The 18,426-nt window shown below is 43.0% G+C and overlaps 1 protein-coding gene across 2 annotated transcripts in view; it reads right to left on the reverse strand.

Annotated features, from left to right (window-relative positions):
• UBE2E1 (ubiquitin conjugating enzyme E2 E1) overlaps window positions 1-18,426 on the reverse strand; it is a 57,864-nt gene that overhangs the window by 9,066 nt on the left and 30,372 nt on the right. For both annotated transcript variants that reach the window (XM_060280664.2, XM_088653763.1), the window contains exon 4: window positions 1,769-1,901. In XM_060280664.2, coding sequence (XP_060136647.1) covers window positions 1,769-1,901 — 133 coding nt within the window. The remainder of the gene's footprint in view (window positions 1-1,768; window positions 1,902-18,426) is intronic.

The following is an 18,426-nucleotide window of genomic DNA, read 5'->3' on the forward strand; positions in this document are numbered from 1 at the left end:
TTATCAAGTGCTGTGTTTCATTGACCAGGCAACTGCATTTTCAAAGGCAATTAACAAGATTCAGAGCATGGCTATTTCAGAGTTTGTAAGATCCTAATTGATGAAGGGCAGTGTTTAAATGCTTTTTATAGCAATATTGTAAACAACAGTTTAAAAATAAAATGAAAAACAAGAGTTCAGAGCATTTGATTGTTTTTTTTAAATAAAAAATTATAAAAATCATTTTTGTGAAATATCAATGAACATGTTCTAAAGGCGCAAACTGAATAGAAAAGATTACAAAAGTAGTCAACAGCAACAAATTATTGCTACTGTTTGTAAGTAACATATTAGGCAGTTTTTGTCCGACTTGAACTATGGAACTGGATCTTTGCCTGCCAAACCTACGAGAATTATAGAAAAGATGTCTTCTAAAAGGCGAGATACATTACTGAGTAAGACAGCAGAGAATTTATTTTAAGCCGCAACGGAAATAAGAAATGGAAAAATACCGGAATGTGAGGTTAGCGAAGCGCTTTGTAGTTATAGAAGGCTAAATCTGTCGTTGCTGTTGAAGCAAAGTGTAAGAAAACACAAAACAAAATGGCACTTCATGGGTAATCTAATATCTCAAAACACCTTCATGCCATTGCAGTCCCACTTTGTCCGATATGGCAGGCGAATGATACAATGGTCCTGTGTGAGTGTCTAGAGGCGGCTAACAGATTGAGGTTGAATCCTGACAAGACAGAATTACTGTTTGTGGGGGACAGGGGGTGGGTGGGTGTGGGGGACTCCCTGGTCCTGAATGGGGCAACTGTGCCCCTGAAGGACCAGGTGCGCAGCCTGGGAGTCACTTTGGATTCACAACTGTCCATGGAGACGCAGGTCAATTCTGTGTCCAGGGCGGCTGTCTACCAACTTCATCTGGGATGCAGGCTGAGACCCTAACTACCTGCAGACTGTCTCGCCAGAGTGGTGCATGCTCTAGTTATCTCTCGCTTGGAATACTGCAAGGCGCTCTACGTGGGGCTACCTACCTCGGAAACAACAGCTAATCCAGAATGTGGCAGCTAGACTGGTGACTGGGAGTGGCCGCCGAGACCCACATAACACTGGTCCTGAAAGACCTACATTGGCTCCCAGTTTGTTTCCAAGCACAATTCAAAGTGTTGGTGCTGACCTTTAAAGCCCTAAATGGCCTCGGTCCTGTATACATGAAGAAGCGTCTCCACCCCCATCATTCAGCCCGGGCACTGAGGTCCAGCTCCGAGGGCCTTCTGTTGGTTCCCTCCATGCGAGAAGTGAGGTTACAGGGAACCAGGCAGAGGGCCCTTCACCTACCCTGTGGAACACCCTCCCATCAGATGTCAAGGAAATAAACAACTATCTGACTTTTAGAAGACATCTGAAGGCAGCCCTGTTTAATGTTTGACGTTTTATCTTGTTTGTAATATTCTGTTGGGAGCTGGCCAGAGTGGCTGGGGAAACCCAGAAGATGGGCGGGGTATAAATAATGAATTATTTGTTCTTATTCTTCTTATTCTTAATACAAACCTGCCTTCCCGAAGGCAACACCTGTGGCCACCGCACATGAGCCTGTATGCCCCCCCTTTAAAGGTGTATTGTAAGGAAAGAGCTGGCCTTCAGCCACTCCTTCATTTTCCCAGAATGCCCTCTGATCTCCAGAGATATTATGGGTATGCCTCTGAATACCTGTGTACTGTGCATCACAAGTGGGAGCATTGCACACTGGAAGCAAACATTAACTGTGAGTCGTGTTTCTTACCTTTGGAGGCTTGAAAGGGTATTCTGGTGTAAATGTGATGTCAAGGAAGAAAACTCCACCCTCGTACACTGAGCCCGGAGGTCCTAAGATAGTCGATCTCCATTCATAGATGTTGTCACCCTTGGGGCCAGCACTGTGAAGTCACAAGGGGGGAAAGCAGACCTTTACAGAGATTTGCCTCTAATATTTAAGAAAAAAAAACAGTTCAATTTCTTGCAAAGGATATGCAGGATATAAAATGAAGGCTGCAATACAGGCACTGACAACAAAAGGCTTGCAGGAAGATTTCATCTAAGCAGATTTCAGCTGTGGTGATGTCGAGGATGGAAGAGCAGGGAAATTTTGCTGCTCCCACAGGTGTAGTTAGGATTTATGTTGGTTGGGGGGGGGGCAGAACCAAGCTTTTAGTTTAGTATTCTTATTTATTGACTTGATTTGGGAGAGGCAGCTGCCCCACCCCCAACTACGCTCATGGCTCCTCCTTCAAATTAAGTAAAAGGCACAGGGACAAGTGATTTAAGTATTCAGCAGCACACACCATCAGTAAAACATACAATTTTCAGAAGTTTTGCTTTGTGGGATAGAGAACTATTACTTTCTATGTGAACAGATAATATAGAACAACAACAACACTTCTCTATTTTCCCTGAGAGAACAAAAATGAACACCCAATACGATTTTCCCCAAGCCAACAAATAACAGAACAGTGAAAACAAGAAACAAAAAAACCCAAACCTACTAACTGCCAGATCCTAAACCTCTTAGGAAATTAAAACACTACCTAAAGAGCAAACAGGAGGCTTGGCAATTTTGCTTCAGCTGAGTACATACTATCCTAGAAAGTTATGGTTGTTGCCGCTTAATTTATGAATTGCCTTTCACATACGTACCAAATAAATTAACGAGTATACAATTTTTTAAAAAAATTAAGTACACCCACTGCTCAGGAAAGGCTTAAAATCAGGATCCATGCTAATGGATTCACTAAGTTACGCAAGCTGAGAAATTTTTAGGCATTTGAAGCGGTAAATTAGTGAGCGAAGCTTTTCCCAGCAGTGGGATGTAATAATGATGGGAGAAGCTTCACATTCTGGATTTCCTCCCATCACATAAAGACACTCCCATCCCTTGTCATTGGCACAGGAAGACAAGAGGCCAAGTAACAACAACAAATTGTTGACTGGTTACATTTCTTTCCTATGTAGCATGATGGAACTCAAGGAGGCATGCATGGGATTTCTGCCTAAGCACTGACCAAACCAAGCAAGATTGGTGCTTCATGCACTTTCAACATCAACATCATTGATTTATACCCAGCCCATCTGGCTGGGCTTCCCCAGCCACTCTGGGCAGCTTCCAACAAAGTATTAAAAACAAAACAAAACAACATCAAACATTAAAAACTTCCCTAAATAGGGCTGCCTTCAGATGTCTTCTAAAAGTCAGATAGTTGTTTATTTCCTTGACATCTGATGGGAGGGTGTCACTGCCGAGAAGGCCCTCTGCCTGGTTCCCTGTAGCTTTGCTTCTCACAGTGAGGGAACCACCAAAAGGCCCTCGGAGCTGGACCTCAGTGTCCAGGCTGAACGATGGGGGTGGAGACGCTCCTTCGGGTATACTGGGCCGAGGCCATTTAGGGCTTTAAAGGTCAGCACCAAGACTTTGAATTGTGCTCGGAAACGTACTGGGAGCCAATGTAGATCTCTCAGGACCAGTGTTATATGGTCTTGGCGGCTGCTCCCAGTCACCAATCTAGCTGCCACATTCTGGATTAGTTGTACTTTCCGGGTCGCCTTCAAAGGTAGCCCCACGTAGAGCGCATTACAGTAGTCCAAGTAGGAGAAAACTAGAGCATGCACTACTCTGGCGAGACAGTCTGCGGGCAGGTAGGGTCTCAGCCTGCGTCCCGGATGGAGCTGATAAACAGTGCCCTGGACACAGAATTGACCTGCACCTCCATGGACAGCTCCAAAATGACTCCCAGGCTGCGCACCTGGTCCTTCAGGGGCACAGTTGCCCCATTCAGGACCAGGGAGTCCTTCAGACTTGATTATGGACCAAGAGTACTTTATAGAGGAAGTATGAGAGCTGCAGGGCAGAAGCCAACTTACAGGCTGAACATACATTTTTGAAATGGAGCACAACAGCTAAGATACTTTACTTTCAATAGCCTTCCCTCTCTTGAAAACCTCACGGTGAAATTAAGCTTGGAACATCAACAGTCCTTTCCCCATGTACCCCAAAGACTCATGATACTCCGCATCTCTCCGTTAATTATTTCTCTGCGTCTTGTTCCAGATCTATATACCGGTACTCTCTGAAGTTACTGGAGATGTAATGGGCTGTAAACATTACTTGCACGATCAGCCTTGACAGACACCAGGGCTAGCTGTGTAAACTTATTGAGAAACAGCTCTCTTGAGTACCCTTAGCCAACCGTCCAAGGAATTGTGTAAATGGCATGCTGCTAAATACTACTACCATTGTCTCAAACTGAATTAGGGAACTATCCTATGATGGAACTACAGCGTGGAACAAGTATTTGCGATTCATTAATACCAATCCAGTACAGCTATATGAAAGCTGGGATTGTCAACAGGGACTCTTAATTTAATGCACAAGGGAACTTGGCTACCATCTCCCCCCCCCCCTGCAATGCAGTCACTTTTCTGTGGACCTGTTTTAGACAGTTTCTAGTTACCAAAAGCAAAGCATTGCCAACTGAATAATGTTACTGCAATAAATATGGTCAATAATCTCTTACATCCAAATCAGAGTTGACCATGCATGCCTGTTCCATTTCCAAAAAGTGGGGGATCCACTGTGGCCATAAAAAGGTGTGTGTGTGTGTGTGTGTGTGTGTGTGTGTGTGTGTGTAGTAATATTTTTTAATTTGATTTTACAAGCATAGAGTTATAACAATACAAAATGAATATCCACATTTGGAATACAGTGGTACCTCGGGTTACGAACACGATCCGTTCCGGGATGCAGTTCGTAACCCGAAATGGTCGTAACCCGAAGCGCCATTTTGTGCACGTGCAAAGCGCAATTTCTGTGATTTTCGCGCTTTGCGCATGCGGCAAAAATACTTCCGGGTTTGCGGAGTTTGTAACCCGAGGTGTTTGTAACCCGAGGTACGACTGTACTGTATTACCTCTCCACAGCACGTTAAAATCAAATCAGGCAACAAAAAGAAACTGATAAATCAGAGTTCAAACCCATAATCAACTACACATTTAGCAGGTAATTTTGATGAAAGTTCTTCAGTTGCAAATGGGAGTATTGGCTATCTATACAGCAGAACATAAAAAGTACTCTGCGTGCTTTACAAATTACAAAAAAACAAACTATTTCTCATCAAAATGAGCAACGAGCTGCTCTGGTTCGCCAGAAGCGGCTTTGTCATGCTGGCCACATGACCCGGAAGCTGTCTGCGGACAAATGCCGGCTCCTTTGGCTAGTAAAGCGAGATGAGCGCCGCAACCCCAGAGTCGTCAGGGGTCCCTTTACCTTTACCTTTTATCTATCATCCACATGACTTAAAACTTAAAAATGAAAAGAATGAAATAGGGATATGTATATATGGGCATACCACGTCGTAGAACCACTAATATTCACATTAAAAACTACCAAGGCATTTAACTTTTTTTTGTTACAAACCCTTTTCGCATAGGTGAGGAAACTTTTTTTTTCTGTTGCAGGTTACAGAATTGGGGGCCGCATGTTGGAGATGTCCAGATCTGAAGCCAAAAGTGGGAGGAGAAACCTACTTTCTCTCTCTGCCCCTCTCTTTTTCCCCATCCCCCCGCCCCAAGGACCTGCATGGAATTAGCTTGCCCATGGTACTTGGGCCGAAGGCTGCTCACCCTTTAATGAATAGCTGCTTTATTGCAAAAAGCAATAGTATTTCTGCTGAGTGTCACCAGGCTATCTTTAGCAGACACATTAAAACGACACCGTAGGTGAGGCATTACAGATATTCTGGTAAATCCATGCAGATAATCCATTTCACATGAGATTATGTAGACACATGAATACAAAATTATACCTTTAGGAGCTTCAGTCATTACACTCAAGTTAAGCTGAATGTGTCATACTATCACATTTCTATCAAGCTGTCAAACACATGACCAACTTAGAGAAAACTAAAGTATTAAAGCCAAGAAAAGAAAGCTAACGTTCATTGTACTTTATGGCAGCTGTCAAATATTCTCTATAGAGCTTGTGATTTTTGTGTGTGTGTGGGGGGGGAATATTTCAGATTTATTTATTCTGGCATTTACACCTTGCCTTTGTACGAAGAATCATATTCAAGGCACAATATATGTGAAACCTGTGTTTAGCTATGACAACAATCGCTTAGTGCATATTAGGTATCAATAACACCTGAGCAGGAATGTCATGTGCTTTATTCTGGATCATTACCATTCCTGATCCAGAGGGGGATGGCTATGTGGCCTTGATAAAAGTGAACTACATATTTATGCAACATTTTTAAATATTATTTTTGGCCAAACCACATTCACTGTTAACTTCCATGAGCACATACAAGAAAGCATCTCTAGGATTTGCATCTTCTATGCAACTTGCAACATGACTATCATTGGAGGCCAGAAAACCTTGACAAGATGCATCCCCCCCCCCGGTACAAATACAGATATTCCTGATTGTACGGTGGTACCTTGGTTTACAACCATAATCCGTTCTGGAGGTCCGTTTGTAAACCAAACAGGTGCGCTTTCGCCAATGGGGCCTCCAAAAAAAAAAAAAGAAAGAAAGAAAAGTCCGTAATCCAAAAAAGGGTGGTGGTTTTGTAATCCAAACAAAGGTTGCAAACCGGGACGCACACTTCCGGGTTTGACATGTTTGTAATCCAAAACTTATGCAAACCAAGACGTATGCAAATACCACTGTATTGTAAGTTGTAAGTCAAAGCAACCCTATCTAAAATTCGTAAGTCGAAGCAACCCTATCTAAAAATTCGTAAGTCGAAAAATCCCTATCTAAAACTGCTGCGGTTTCCCCCCGGATGTCGAGACATTCGTAAGCGTGCAGCTATTACTCCCATTCGTAAGTCGAAAAATTCGGTTGTCGAGTCGTTCGTAAGTTGAGGTACCACTGTATTCTTATTCTGCTCTTCAGTTGAAAACTGGCTCTGGGTGTAGCTAAGAGCATGTAAAATCAAACCACAAAAGAAGCCCTTAAAATCAAAAACAGCTCAGGGAAAGGTTCTCAGGAGGTCTGGATCTAGACATGATGGAGGTACCTGGACCTCCATCTCAAAGTATCACAGCCCTGAGCGCTGACACTTGTTTGAGATGTACGGGCAGACTTTCAGCAGACATGGTTTTAGGAACAAAGAGAGAGGGGTACCTGTGAGAGGTCTTGCTGCCAACCTCCCACCTTAGATTTCACAAATCAAGAAATCTAAGCTGGCATGAAGCCTATTCCTGTACATATGTGAGAGGAACCAGTTTCCAGTTGTTGTTGTTGTTCTTCTTCTTCTTCTTCTAACACTTCTTCCACAACAGGTTTTGTGCTGACAAGCTCTGAGCCACCATTTGCCAGCTTTTTCAAGGAGTTCAGCATTGTGTGTTTTACATCTGTTTTGATTCTACAGTGTTTCACAGCCAAGACCTCATGGAGTTATGATAAAGAACCTGACCAGCCTGGATGGGTCAAAATGATGCCTTATGGCCATTAATTGAAAAACACCTTGCTTGTAAACAGTAATTAAACACCGATAGGATTTTGTTCTTCTTCATCGGTCTGAATTTTAGGCTAAGTGTAGAAAATCAAGGGGGCAACCTCCTGCCCCCTCCAAAAAAACCCATCTTGGAAAAACCAACACCCAAACACCTTTAGACTGCTGTGCTCTGGCAGTCCAGAAGAAACATGCCAATCAATCAAGTGACAAGCAAAACACGGAGTAGAGCAATGTTTGTCCACTTCCATTACAATCCAGATCCATGCTGTTCTCCAGTGTCAAGATTAAACTAAATTGATGAATTGTCTAGGGAAGAAATGTCTTGAAGAAGCATGGGGGAGGTGACAAAGATTGGGGGAAGAGGCTTTCTATTTTTTGGCTTTAATGTGGAGTGGAAGTCTTAAGCAATCATTAAAATTAGTCAACTATACAGTAGTTGTCCACCCACTCGACAGAAATTTGTTCTGGGCTGATTTTAGGACATCAGAAAGGAATGAGATCTCGATGCCTGTAGAGGAAAAACTTCTGGGCTTATTTTACCGGACTTTGAGAGCACAAGTGGCCCTTCTGTGTTAATCAAGAAGCAAACTTTTCACACACACACACACACACACACACTGAAAATGGCACGAGCGCGCAGCTAGATTTCTGATGGGAACTAATAGCTAATTAATGTTTTAGCAGCTAAAATGCTGCTAAATACCGTATTGCACCACACACTTGCCAGGTTGCAAATGCAAAGGGAGGCATGACAGATTGAATCTGCCATTATAGTTATCCGGTCTATAAAATGGAGTACAGTACAGTGGTACCTCGACTTACGAAGGCTTCTACTTCCGAAGAATTCAACTTCCGAAGTCGAAGCCTCCGGAAGTCCTCCCGGCGTGCACATTCTGCGCATGCGCAGAAGTGCAAAATCGTGCTTTGCGCATGCGTCATAGCGGCGCTTCGACTTCCGAAGATGACCGCAGAACGGATTGTCTTTGTAAGTCGAGGTACCATTGTATATATTTACACTATCTTAAAGCATTATTTAGACCAGGCATTCCCAAACTTCGGCCCTCCAGATGTTTTGGACTACAATTCCCATCTTCCCCGACCACTGGTCCTGTTAGCTAGGGATCATGGGAGTTGTAGGCCAAAACATCTGGAGGGCCACAGTTTGGGGATGCCTGATTTAGACTACAATGGCATTCAAAAATATTGATACAGCCAAGTCACTATAAAGAGTAAATACTTCCGAATTCTGAGCTTCCTGGCAATACAATGGAAAGGAGAATGGGGCTGGGAGAAAGTATGTTTGCACTGTAAAGAAACCTCTCTGAATTATCAATCAATGTAAAAGAGAAGACAACCTTAACTGGATTCAGAACTGTCTATACTGTAGTGTAATGGAAATCGAATGGATGCTCCCATAGGTAGGAGGGGGAGGAGATTTTCCTCCTTCCCACTACAGTTCCCTATTCCCACCCTAAAAAAAAATTAAAAACTTCTCTGAGGTTAGACGACCCTCCAGTAGGTGGTACAGGGGGCTTTTTGGGGGTGGGGTGGGGGGTGCAATCACTAAAAATCTGTTCCTTTGCCTTTCTCTCAAACATCAAGAACTTCTGCTGAGTCAGAGACCACACTTCCCTTTGTGGAAGGAGCAAACCGATTAAAAGTAAATTAAAAGACAATGAAGGGTGTGGACTTCAACTCTATAAACAAGCACTGAAATAAGATCTAAGCGAGGCATCCCCAAACTTCGGCCCTCCAGATGTTTTGGACTACAATTCCCATCTTCCCCGACCACTGGTTCTGTTAGCTAGGGATCATGAGAGTTGTAGGCCAAAACATCTGGAGGGCCGCAGTTTGGGGATGCCTGATCTAAGCTATTTTCAAGCAGTTGTTATGCACACTAGACCACATCTCTCTCACGCTTACACGTTCCATGTTTGGCGCACGACAGCAAATATTTCCAGAAATTGAGATACTGTACATGATTATAATACGGCGAGCCCTCGTCTGTCTTATTACCGTAGTAGAATAATCAGTTCTCTACTCTGACATAACAATGCCTGTAATTTCTTTATATAGTGTCTACAAAGGGTTTAGGGATTGAAGTGAAGATGGAAAGGGAACGAAACTGGATATTACAGAAGGCTCATCTATTATAAGGAATTATTCGTACTAATACCAGCTGGTTTCCCCTTGGCAGATAAAGCACTCGGGAGCATACGTGAATCTGTTATGCGCCTGTGTTTTTTCACGGTTAGTCGTACGTGTTACTGAATTACTATTGCCCTTAGAGGACCCACTTGGGTTATGTGGCAGGGTATAAATATACTTTAGAACATTAAAAAAAAAAGTGCGCACACAATTGAGCAATTACTTGAGAGCAGCTTGATATTCACAAGGCAGCAGCTGAAGACTACAGAGCAAATTAGTTTGGCTGTTAAGAGCATAGACTAAGAGCCAAAGCACCCAATTCAAATGTCACCTCAGCAATGAATTTAATGGATGGTCTAAGACAAGCCATTATGGGCCAGAGCTAAACAGTGATATGTGAATGGCCCTGACATCTTTTGATGAATTGTAAATTTACAGTATATTCCTGCGTATAAGACTACTTTTTAACCCAGGAAAATCTTCTCAAAAGTCAGGGGTCGTCTTATACGCCGGGTCGTATTTCTTATACAGTGAGTATATCCCAAACTCTATATTTTAACTGGAAAAGTTGGGGGTCGTCTTATACGCCCAGTCGTCTTATACGCCGGAATATACGGGTAATTCTTCGTCATCAACTGGCCTACCTTTTTAGGCTGTTGTGGGGATTACCGAGCTAAGCTATGTGAAGCAGTTTTGCAATGTGCTATATAAATACTAGTATTACATTATTATACGCAATAGCACTCACACAAATTGAACTGTAATTGAGAATATTTTCCCTTTGGTTATAAGCAGCATGCTTTTTGAGGCGCAAACAGATTAAAAAGCAAATACTTTTGTGAAAAGGCCAATTCAATGGCACAGCGGTTTTTAAAAAAATAAAAAATAGTTCCATTTCTACATCATACTTAAAGGCTTACAAAACACACAGCCTTTTTTTCTGGGGGAGGTCAGAAGGATGGCTAAGTTATTCTCAAGAGTGTACTGAACCTCTACTTAGTCCAGCAATAATCACTTCAATTTAGAAGCAAGCCCTGGTAAAAATGGTTCAGGAGAAATTAATCCATTTAGTATTGGCTTTGAAACAGGAAATAAAATCAAGCAGTTCTATTCCCCAAGGGGTCCCTAATTCCCCAGCTCGCCCTATTCAATTCTGGAAGCTTATTTAATATACAGTGGTACCTTGGTTTGCGACCGCAATCCATTCCGTGCAGCCGGTCGCTCGCCGAATTGGTCGCTCACCGAAGGCATGCTTCTGCGCATGCGCGAAGCGCCGATAGAGCGCTTCTGCACACACACACGCTGCACAGATCGCTTCTGCGCATCCGAGCGCTGCGGTACCCGGATGTAAACACTTCCGGGCCCGTGGTGGTTGGAAACCGAAGCGGTCGCACACAGAGGTTTGACTGTATAAGCAACAGTGCTTCACCTTACAATTTTTATTTTTTTTTTAAAAAAACAACACAATTACGGTATAGCATAAATCAACATGCAAAGCCAACTCTTGAAACAGCAATGGAATACTTTCCCACATTTTTTTTGAAAAAGCATTTCTAGCTTGTTGTACTGTTGAATATTTTCAATCCCACAACCGGGGACAAAGTAATAAAAATAAACAGAGGAAAAACAACAATCAGAAATTCACAGAAACAGGTCCAATAGGCAACAAAATATCAATTCTATTGTTTGGTAAACAAGAATAACTGCAATGGCAAAAATTAAAAAATTTCAATTTAACCACGTAAAACATACTTGGAAAACGTATGCAAGACATTCAAACCTATTAAATAACTGATTAAATAACCAACTGGTACCCAGGTGGCGCTGTGGTTAAACCACTGAGCCTAGGGCTTGCTGATCAGAAGGTCGGCGGATCGAATCCCTGTGACGGGGTGAGCTCCCGTTGCTTGGTCCCAGCTCCTGCCAACCTAGCAGTTCGAAAGCACGTCAAAATGCAAGTAGATAAATAGGAACCACTACAGCGGGAAGGTAAACGGCGTTTCCATGTGCTGCTCTGGTTTGCCAGAAGTGGCTTTGTCATGCTGGCCAAATGACCTGGAAGCTATACGCTGGCTCCCTCGGCCAATAATGCGAGATGAGCACGCAACCCCAGAGTCAGTCATGACTGGACCTAATGGTCAGGGGTCCCTTTACCTTACCTTTAAATAACCAACCAGTGTTCTTGAAAACAGTCTCCACCCCCCACATTCCCCCCCCAATTATAGCAGCCCCCTCCCTCTCTGTCTCTCACACTCTTTTGCCAAGAGACTCTTTGAGCGACTTAGCACTTTCCACAACCCTCCAACCCAGCCAGGCTCTCACCCCAAGCAGAGGTATGAATTGCTACCCACAAGCATCTGCAGCAAGAAACTCCCTCTCCTTGACCATAGAAGCAACAGAAGCAAACACACACCAAAGTGGGGTGGGGTGGGAAGAGAGGGACCCTTGGGTTTTCTCCCCCATTTCCCAGACCCGAAGAAGCTCACAGACCTCAAAGATCAGTAAAGTTTCTTGTGAAAGATGTGGCTGTGGATTTGCCAACCTCTCCCATCTCTTTAAGATTCTAACTTCCCCTACAAGTTTACAAAAAGAATCGGTATTTTGCCTTATTCCACATTTCATCTGGCACCCCTTAGCAAACGGATACATCATACAAATAACAGGCCAGTAGAAAACAAAATTAAAAAATGTGTGTTGAAAGGTTGAAATGATGCTCACTGAATGGGCACAGGAAGAACGGCAATTATGCACATGCTTTTATTGCAAGAGACAGTTATGAAAAATGTGGCTACGTTATTCCCTATGTCACCAGGTAAAAAGCTATTCGAAAAACGTGGCACAGCTCCAGACAGTCTGCTGAGTGTGAGGCTAACACTTTGTTAGTTGCCCACATGACGCTAAGATAATATGCAGCACAATCCCCATGCGAGGTTACTCGGGAGCAGGTCCTACTGAATTGAAAGGGAATTTTACTCCTGCATGTCACATTGGATTGCAGACTCGAAGTAAAAAATGCAAGTTGGGCTGCATGGTCTCAGGGTGCGGTTTGAATTTGGGTGTTGAAAACACGAGGCCACCAAATTTCCTGGGAACAAGATTAGATCGTGAGTTGCCAACCTGGTGCCCCTGGGGCACTATGGCACCCACAAAGGCTTTCGCTGGTGCCCCTGCGCAGAGGCCCTAGAGACTGTGAGCTTTAAAAATAGGTCTCTGGGCCTCTTAGAAACTTATGATGCCAAATGTGGAGGTACCCTTCTAAGCGAGATCTAGGAAATGAGACAGCCATACTGCTCCCACCTGTCAATGCTTTTGGCCAAAGAACGAAGTCAGAGGTGGGACTGATAAATGAGTTCTTTGGGCACGAGGCAAAAGGAATCCCTCCTGTTTACTGGAATTTTTCTGCTCTTGTCTTAAAGGGATCTCTGCCATTGCTTTCCCCCTAGAAACCAAAGTGCATCTATTCAGAAGTACGTCCCCTTGGGTTTAATAGGGATTAATCTATTAAGTGGGTACAGGATGGCAGCCGAGGCTTTGCTTTAGGGTTGATACTGGGGGGGAGACAAGGTTCTTGGGCCTTTAACAGCTCTATGGAAGGCAGAAATCAGTTAAGCCTCATCTAGTATGGAAAGCTTCACTATTACTGTACAGTCGTACCTTGGTTTTTGAACGGAATCCGAAAACGTTTGAAAACCAATGCACAGATTCCGATTGGCTGCAAGAGCTTCCTGCACTCAATCGGAAGCTGCGGAAGCCGCGTCGGACGTTCGGCTTCCAAAAAACGTTCGCAAACCGGAACACTCACTTCCGGGTTCGCGGAGTTTGGGAATCCAGCCAGATGGGTGGGGTATAAATATATTATTATTATTATCATTATCATTATTATTATCATGCAGAAGTTAAGAGGGCTTGTGTGGGAAAGAGCAAAACAGAAAACAATACGGAATATTGCTTGCCCAGTAATTCATGCTACTTAATATCAACATACATACATACATACATACATACATACATACATACATACATACGTGTGTGTGTGTGTGTGTGTGTGTGTGTGTGTGTGTGTGTGTGTAATAATAACAATTTTAACATATAAGCACATAATCAACCTGTATGTAAATGCTCGATAGTTTTTAAGTGGAACAGATCAACTGTCTCAGTTGCAAAGTATTTTAAATAGCCAATATCGCACGGGGGGGGGGGGGACTGATATAATCAGTACTGTGATCTGTAATAAAAACCTGCTTAAGTGAGATTTTCAACATTCAAGTGTAGACCTTAACACTATTCCCAAACACTCTTTTAAAGGACCATTTTATTCTTAATTTCTTGCTTAAACAATTAAGAAGTAAACCACCCAAAGTGGTTTTCTATTTTCTATCATAGGAAGAAAAATCGTCTTCTTTGTGTTAGCTGGGGGTTGGAGTGGAGGAAAATAAAAGCTAAGCGTCAAAATAATTAAATTTTATAATCTATATTGTACTCCTACGGTAATTCCTGCAAACTTGTTAATATGACCAATAAGCCTCTTTCTTCAGCAGGCGAACAGCAGTACATTAGTAAACACCAGAGAGGTAATTATGCATTAGATGGTACTTGCAAAAGTGCTGAACTAACTCCCAGTAAATTGATAAAAAAGCATCAAACTCCACAAGGAACTTATTTTAGACAAGACAACAAATCAACACTCATACTGTCTCTAGAGTCAAACGCTCCTTCCATAATGCAATGAGAAACACTTCAAGGAGATTTTACAACAGTAGCTCAAGGCATCTGCTTTAGACATCTAATGAGGAATATGCTGTTTAAAGCAAAAATGTATTATTGTGAAGGAATGAGGTGGTATCACACCAGCTTCAGTAACGGTACGGACTGCTGCACCGTCTAAAGTAGCCATGCCTGCCTGCTATAAAAATACTGTGCTGCTTTTAAAACCACAATTGGTTTAGAATCTATATAAATCCTTTAGCTCTGCAGAGGCTCTCGTGCTTCCCACAGACCTATTTTAAATTTATTTTGAACAAACCCCACTGTGGTTAACAGCAGATTCCACTCGTTAATCTAGCCCATCATTTCAGAACTGGCTACGTGTATTTTCTCAGCCAGCTTAAAGAAAACACCATCAAGAAGCAAGCTACACTTTTCCAGTAAAAAGTGTGTGCCAAATTAATGGATTATAACCGTAGCATAATAGGTTCCAATATTCCTGTGGGTGTGGTAGACTTTAATAGCACTGCTTCTATTAATCATGCAGATCCAAGTTTTCAAGCACCGTCTTTTACTTTTTCACCCTAATGAAACAAAATCTATTAGCATAGTTATTTCCTCTCTGATTACGGCACCTGAAAAATACTTCCCTTCCTATCTGTTCTGCAGAATACCGGTAGTTGGAATACAAAAGTACTGTCATAAGAGGCAAACAAACGAGCTTTCAAAGGAAGCAAAGATGGAAGTTAATAGTGACAACTTAGGACACGTGCCAAATACTCAACACTTTCCCTTATTTCCACGTTGCGTATCGCAATAAAAATCAAGAGCCTGGTGACAACTTCACAAAATGAACAAAAGCGAAAGCAAGGGGGATCCATGTGTCCCATTAGTATGCAGGGTTATCACTTTTCAAATACTGCATTTTTCTTTCTTTCTTCTAAGTCATTATATTTAACTGCTCCACCTCCAAGCACCTTGCAAGTTTGGCGATGAAACGTAATTCCCTTTGTCGTTTAGAAACGTCACACGTACAATTTGGTTTCGCACTATTATTTTTCCAGCATGAAAAACGGTTTGCTAGGATCAAGCCCTAGTGGTAGTCCGGCCCAAACCAAGCTGGTGTGCTTACTGCGGAATTTTTGAATTGTGTAGGTGTACGGGATTGTGCAGAAACCCAGGGAAACTGCTCGATTCATGTAAGCGAGGCGTTAATGCAGACACCTATCAGTGACACTTTAAATGCCAGTAAACAAGAGTCATGACTTGCCCCCAACTACCAGATTTACACAAAGGTCTTCCTTCAACAAACATTCTGAGTGCAAGTCAATGTGTCTTAATTTTCCAGTGACATAGGGAGAAATAACTCACACATGTATAAACAGAAAGTGCTTATTTTCAGGTAAACACGTTGGCAGTGAGTCTCACACACACACACACAGAGAGAGAGAGAGAATCAGCAAAGCTTTTCGAAGAACAAGATGAGCCCTGTTGAGTATGGGACTGTCAAGGAGCAAAATATCAATGGGGAATCTCCTCTCATCAGCTACTAACTCTCCCTGTCCTTTTTGTACAACCTAGAAAAGCACACCCACCGTGTGGCCTCTTAATTACGGTATGTAATTTTGAACTATAACTAATTATATTATCCCGTGTACCTAGACCAGAGGTAATGCTTTAGGTGTGTAATAATGACAGAGGCTGCCTTTTTCTCTTTTAGTGTAGCAACTGCGCTGGTAGGACTGCATGTTTTAAAGCTCCACAGAATTCTTCCACAGATATTCTGGGTCAGACTCCATGTGACAACTAATGTGTGTGAATGCACCTTCCATTATGAAAACTTTAATCTTAATTGTTTAGATATATAAAGCGAATTTAAACTCCGTATCCGCTCCACCTAAATGCCAAACTAGAAGCAACACTACCGTAGTCTGTGACTGGGTGTCCCGACATCTTTTTTCGTTTTGGTTTAACACACGTTGAGCTCCTAGCCACGGCACTGGGAGATGGGTTTTTTTAAAAGCCATTTCCGCCATACTATTTAGTTCCTGGAATTAAATTCCCTGCCCTCCCCCCAATGAGGTGCCATTAACCATGAAGTTGGGAAACCCTTTAAGAAAGAAAGTGTCACTTTAACAGAATAATCAAAAGGGAATTCTTTGTGGATCTTAAAGAACAGAACTGCTTGGAGTATGTTATGGCCAGTCACTTAGACACAAAATCTGTACCCTAACTGCCACAGCCCCAATAAGCAAGTTACTCACTGAATATTAATTCATCGAATACGGCATGCCCCCAGAGCAAATGCTCAAGTTGCCACACACCCATCACACCCCATTTGAACGGAAGGTAGATGCCATCAAATTGGACTGGGGAACACCTGCATTAGTTGCAATATTTGGTAAGTACCATTGGTAATGGCCAGAAACAAAGAAAAGGTCCAGGATCATCTCTCTACCATTTGCTTACTGCTTTAAAAAATTGAAAAGTCTTTTAATTGTTTTTAATAAGCTAAGCACATGACAGTCATATTCTAGAAGCAGAGAGATCCCTTTTGAAAAAAAATCTCCCTGCCTTGCCAAGCTTCTATTAGTCATGAGAATGAGAAGCGCTGGGACAAACTTGCCTAACAAGTTGTGTAACTGCGCGTTAATCAGGCAAATGTTGACACCAATAAAGATTACACTCACCCCAAATAAAACCAGAGGAATCATCTCCTTTTCCTAAAGAACTAAAGTGTAATTTATGTGGGTGGGTGGATGTATATAATATTAATATATTCCGGGATGGGGGAGGGAATAAAAAGCTAGCATTCTGACACAATCACTTATTTGGGAGGTGTGCACTAGCAGACATTCTAGTGGTTGTGAAAACTATAGAGCAGAAAATGTTATTTTTGGGAGACGGGAAGTTGAACTAGTGTCAGAAGGGTTTACCCAAAGGACAACTCCTAATGCACTAACATTAGACTGAAAGCATTTCACTAGATTGGGTCCAGCGGAAGCCTTGTTCAGACCTTATGCCTCATCAGGAAATCTCTTTGCATATATAGGAGGCACAGGACCAAGCAGCACCCTGCCCTGTGCTTCCTACACGAGATTTTCTGTTCAGGCATACAGTCATAGCTTGGTTTAAGTCCGCTGCGGTTTGAGTACTCTCAGTTTGAGTACTCCGCGGACCCGGAAGTGTTTACTTCCGTGACGCGCAGAAGCAATCTGTGCAGCGTGCGCATGCACAGAAGCGCTCTATCGGCGCTTCACGCACGCACAGAAGAGGCGCTCCTCCGTTTAAGTACTGCTTGGGGAGCGAACAGCTCCCCGGAACGAATTGCGTCCTTAAACCGAGGTACCACTGTATTGCCTGAGCTGTGCTTGAAGTCACCAAAATCAAGCCATGTATCACTGATTTCAGTGCTGCAATCGTATACATTCTCACCTGGGAGGAAGTCCCACTGAACTCAAAATGTGCCTGGCGAATTTCAAACGCTGCTGATTGGTCTCAAACCCTTGGTGATTTAGGGACTTCCCCTGCATGTGCAGTCAGGCTCCTGGTGGACTGAGTGGACGAGACCAAGAGTGGGTCCAACGGTCAAGGAGGCAGTTTTTGCACATGCAGTAGAGGGGAGTGAGGGTCAGGTGGGGTTTGTCAACCTGGAGAAGGAAAACTCTGCTCCTAAGCCTCTGCTGCCTTGCAGGACATCTTCGGGAGAAGAAAAGGCTAAGGAGGAAACCCAATACAAATCCAGAGTGGAGTCCCTAAGATGGCTGGATGGCATATTGTATGCCTCCTTCTGCCAACTCCTGGAGCCAAGCTGGAGCCAAACGTATTGCTCTGCTTTTCCTTTGGACCAGCAAAGCCGAGAGGAGGGTCTTGTCCTCTGGGCAGCCCAAGACTTCCATGCACCCTGCCCAAGCAGGTCACTTCGGTGCTGCTACCGCAGCAGTTTGGCTTCACCCCAGGAAGCACACTCCATTGTCTCTTGAGATAGACATGCCAATATTAATTTTGGTACTCCATGAATGCTCAACTGATACTACAAACTGGATTGACTATTAGTATGCCTTAGATTTCGTTCCACTTCTACAGTTAATCACTG

This window comes from Zootoca vivipara, chromosome 11 (assembly GCF_965207765.1).
Source record: "Zootoca vivipara chromosome 11, rZooViv2.hap1.1, whole genome shotgun sequence".
NCBI classification, from domain to species: Eukaryota; Metazoa; Chordata; class Lepidosauria; order Squamata; family Lacertidae; genus Zootoca; species Zootoca vivipara.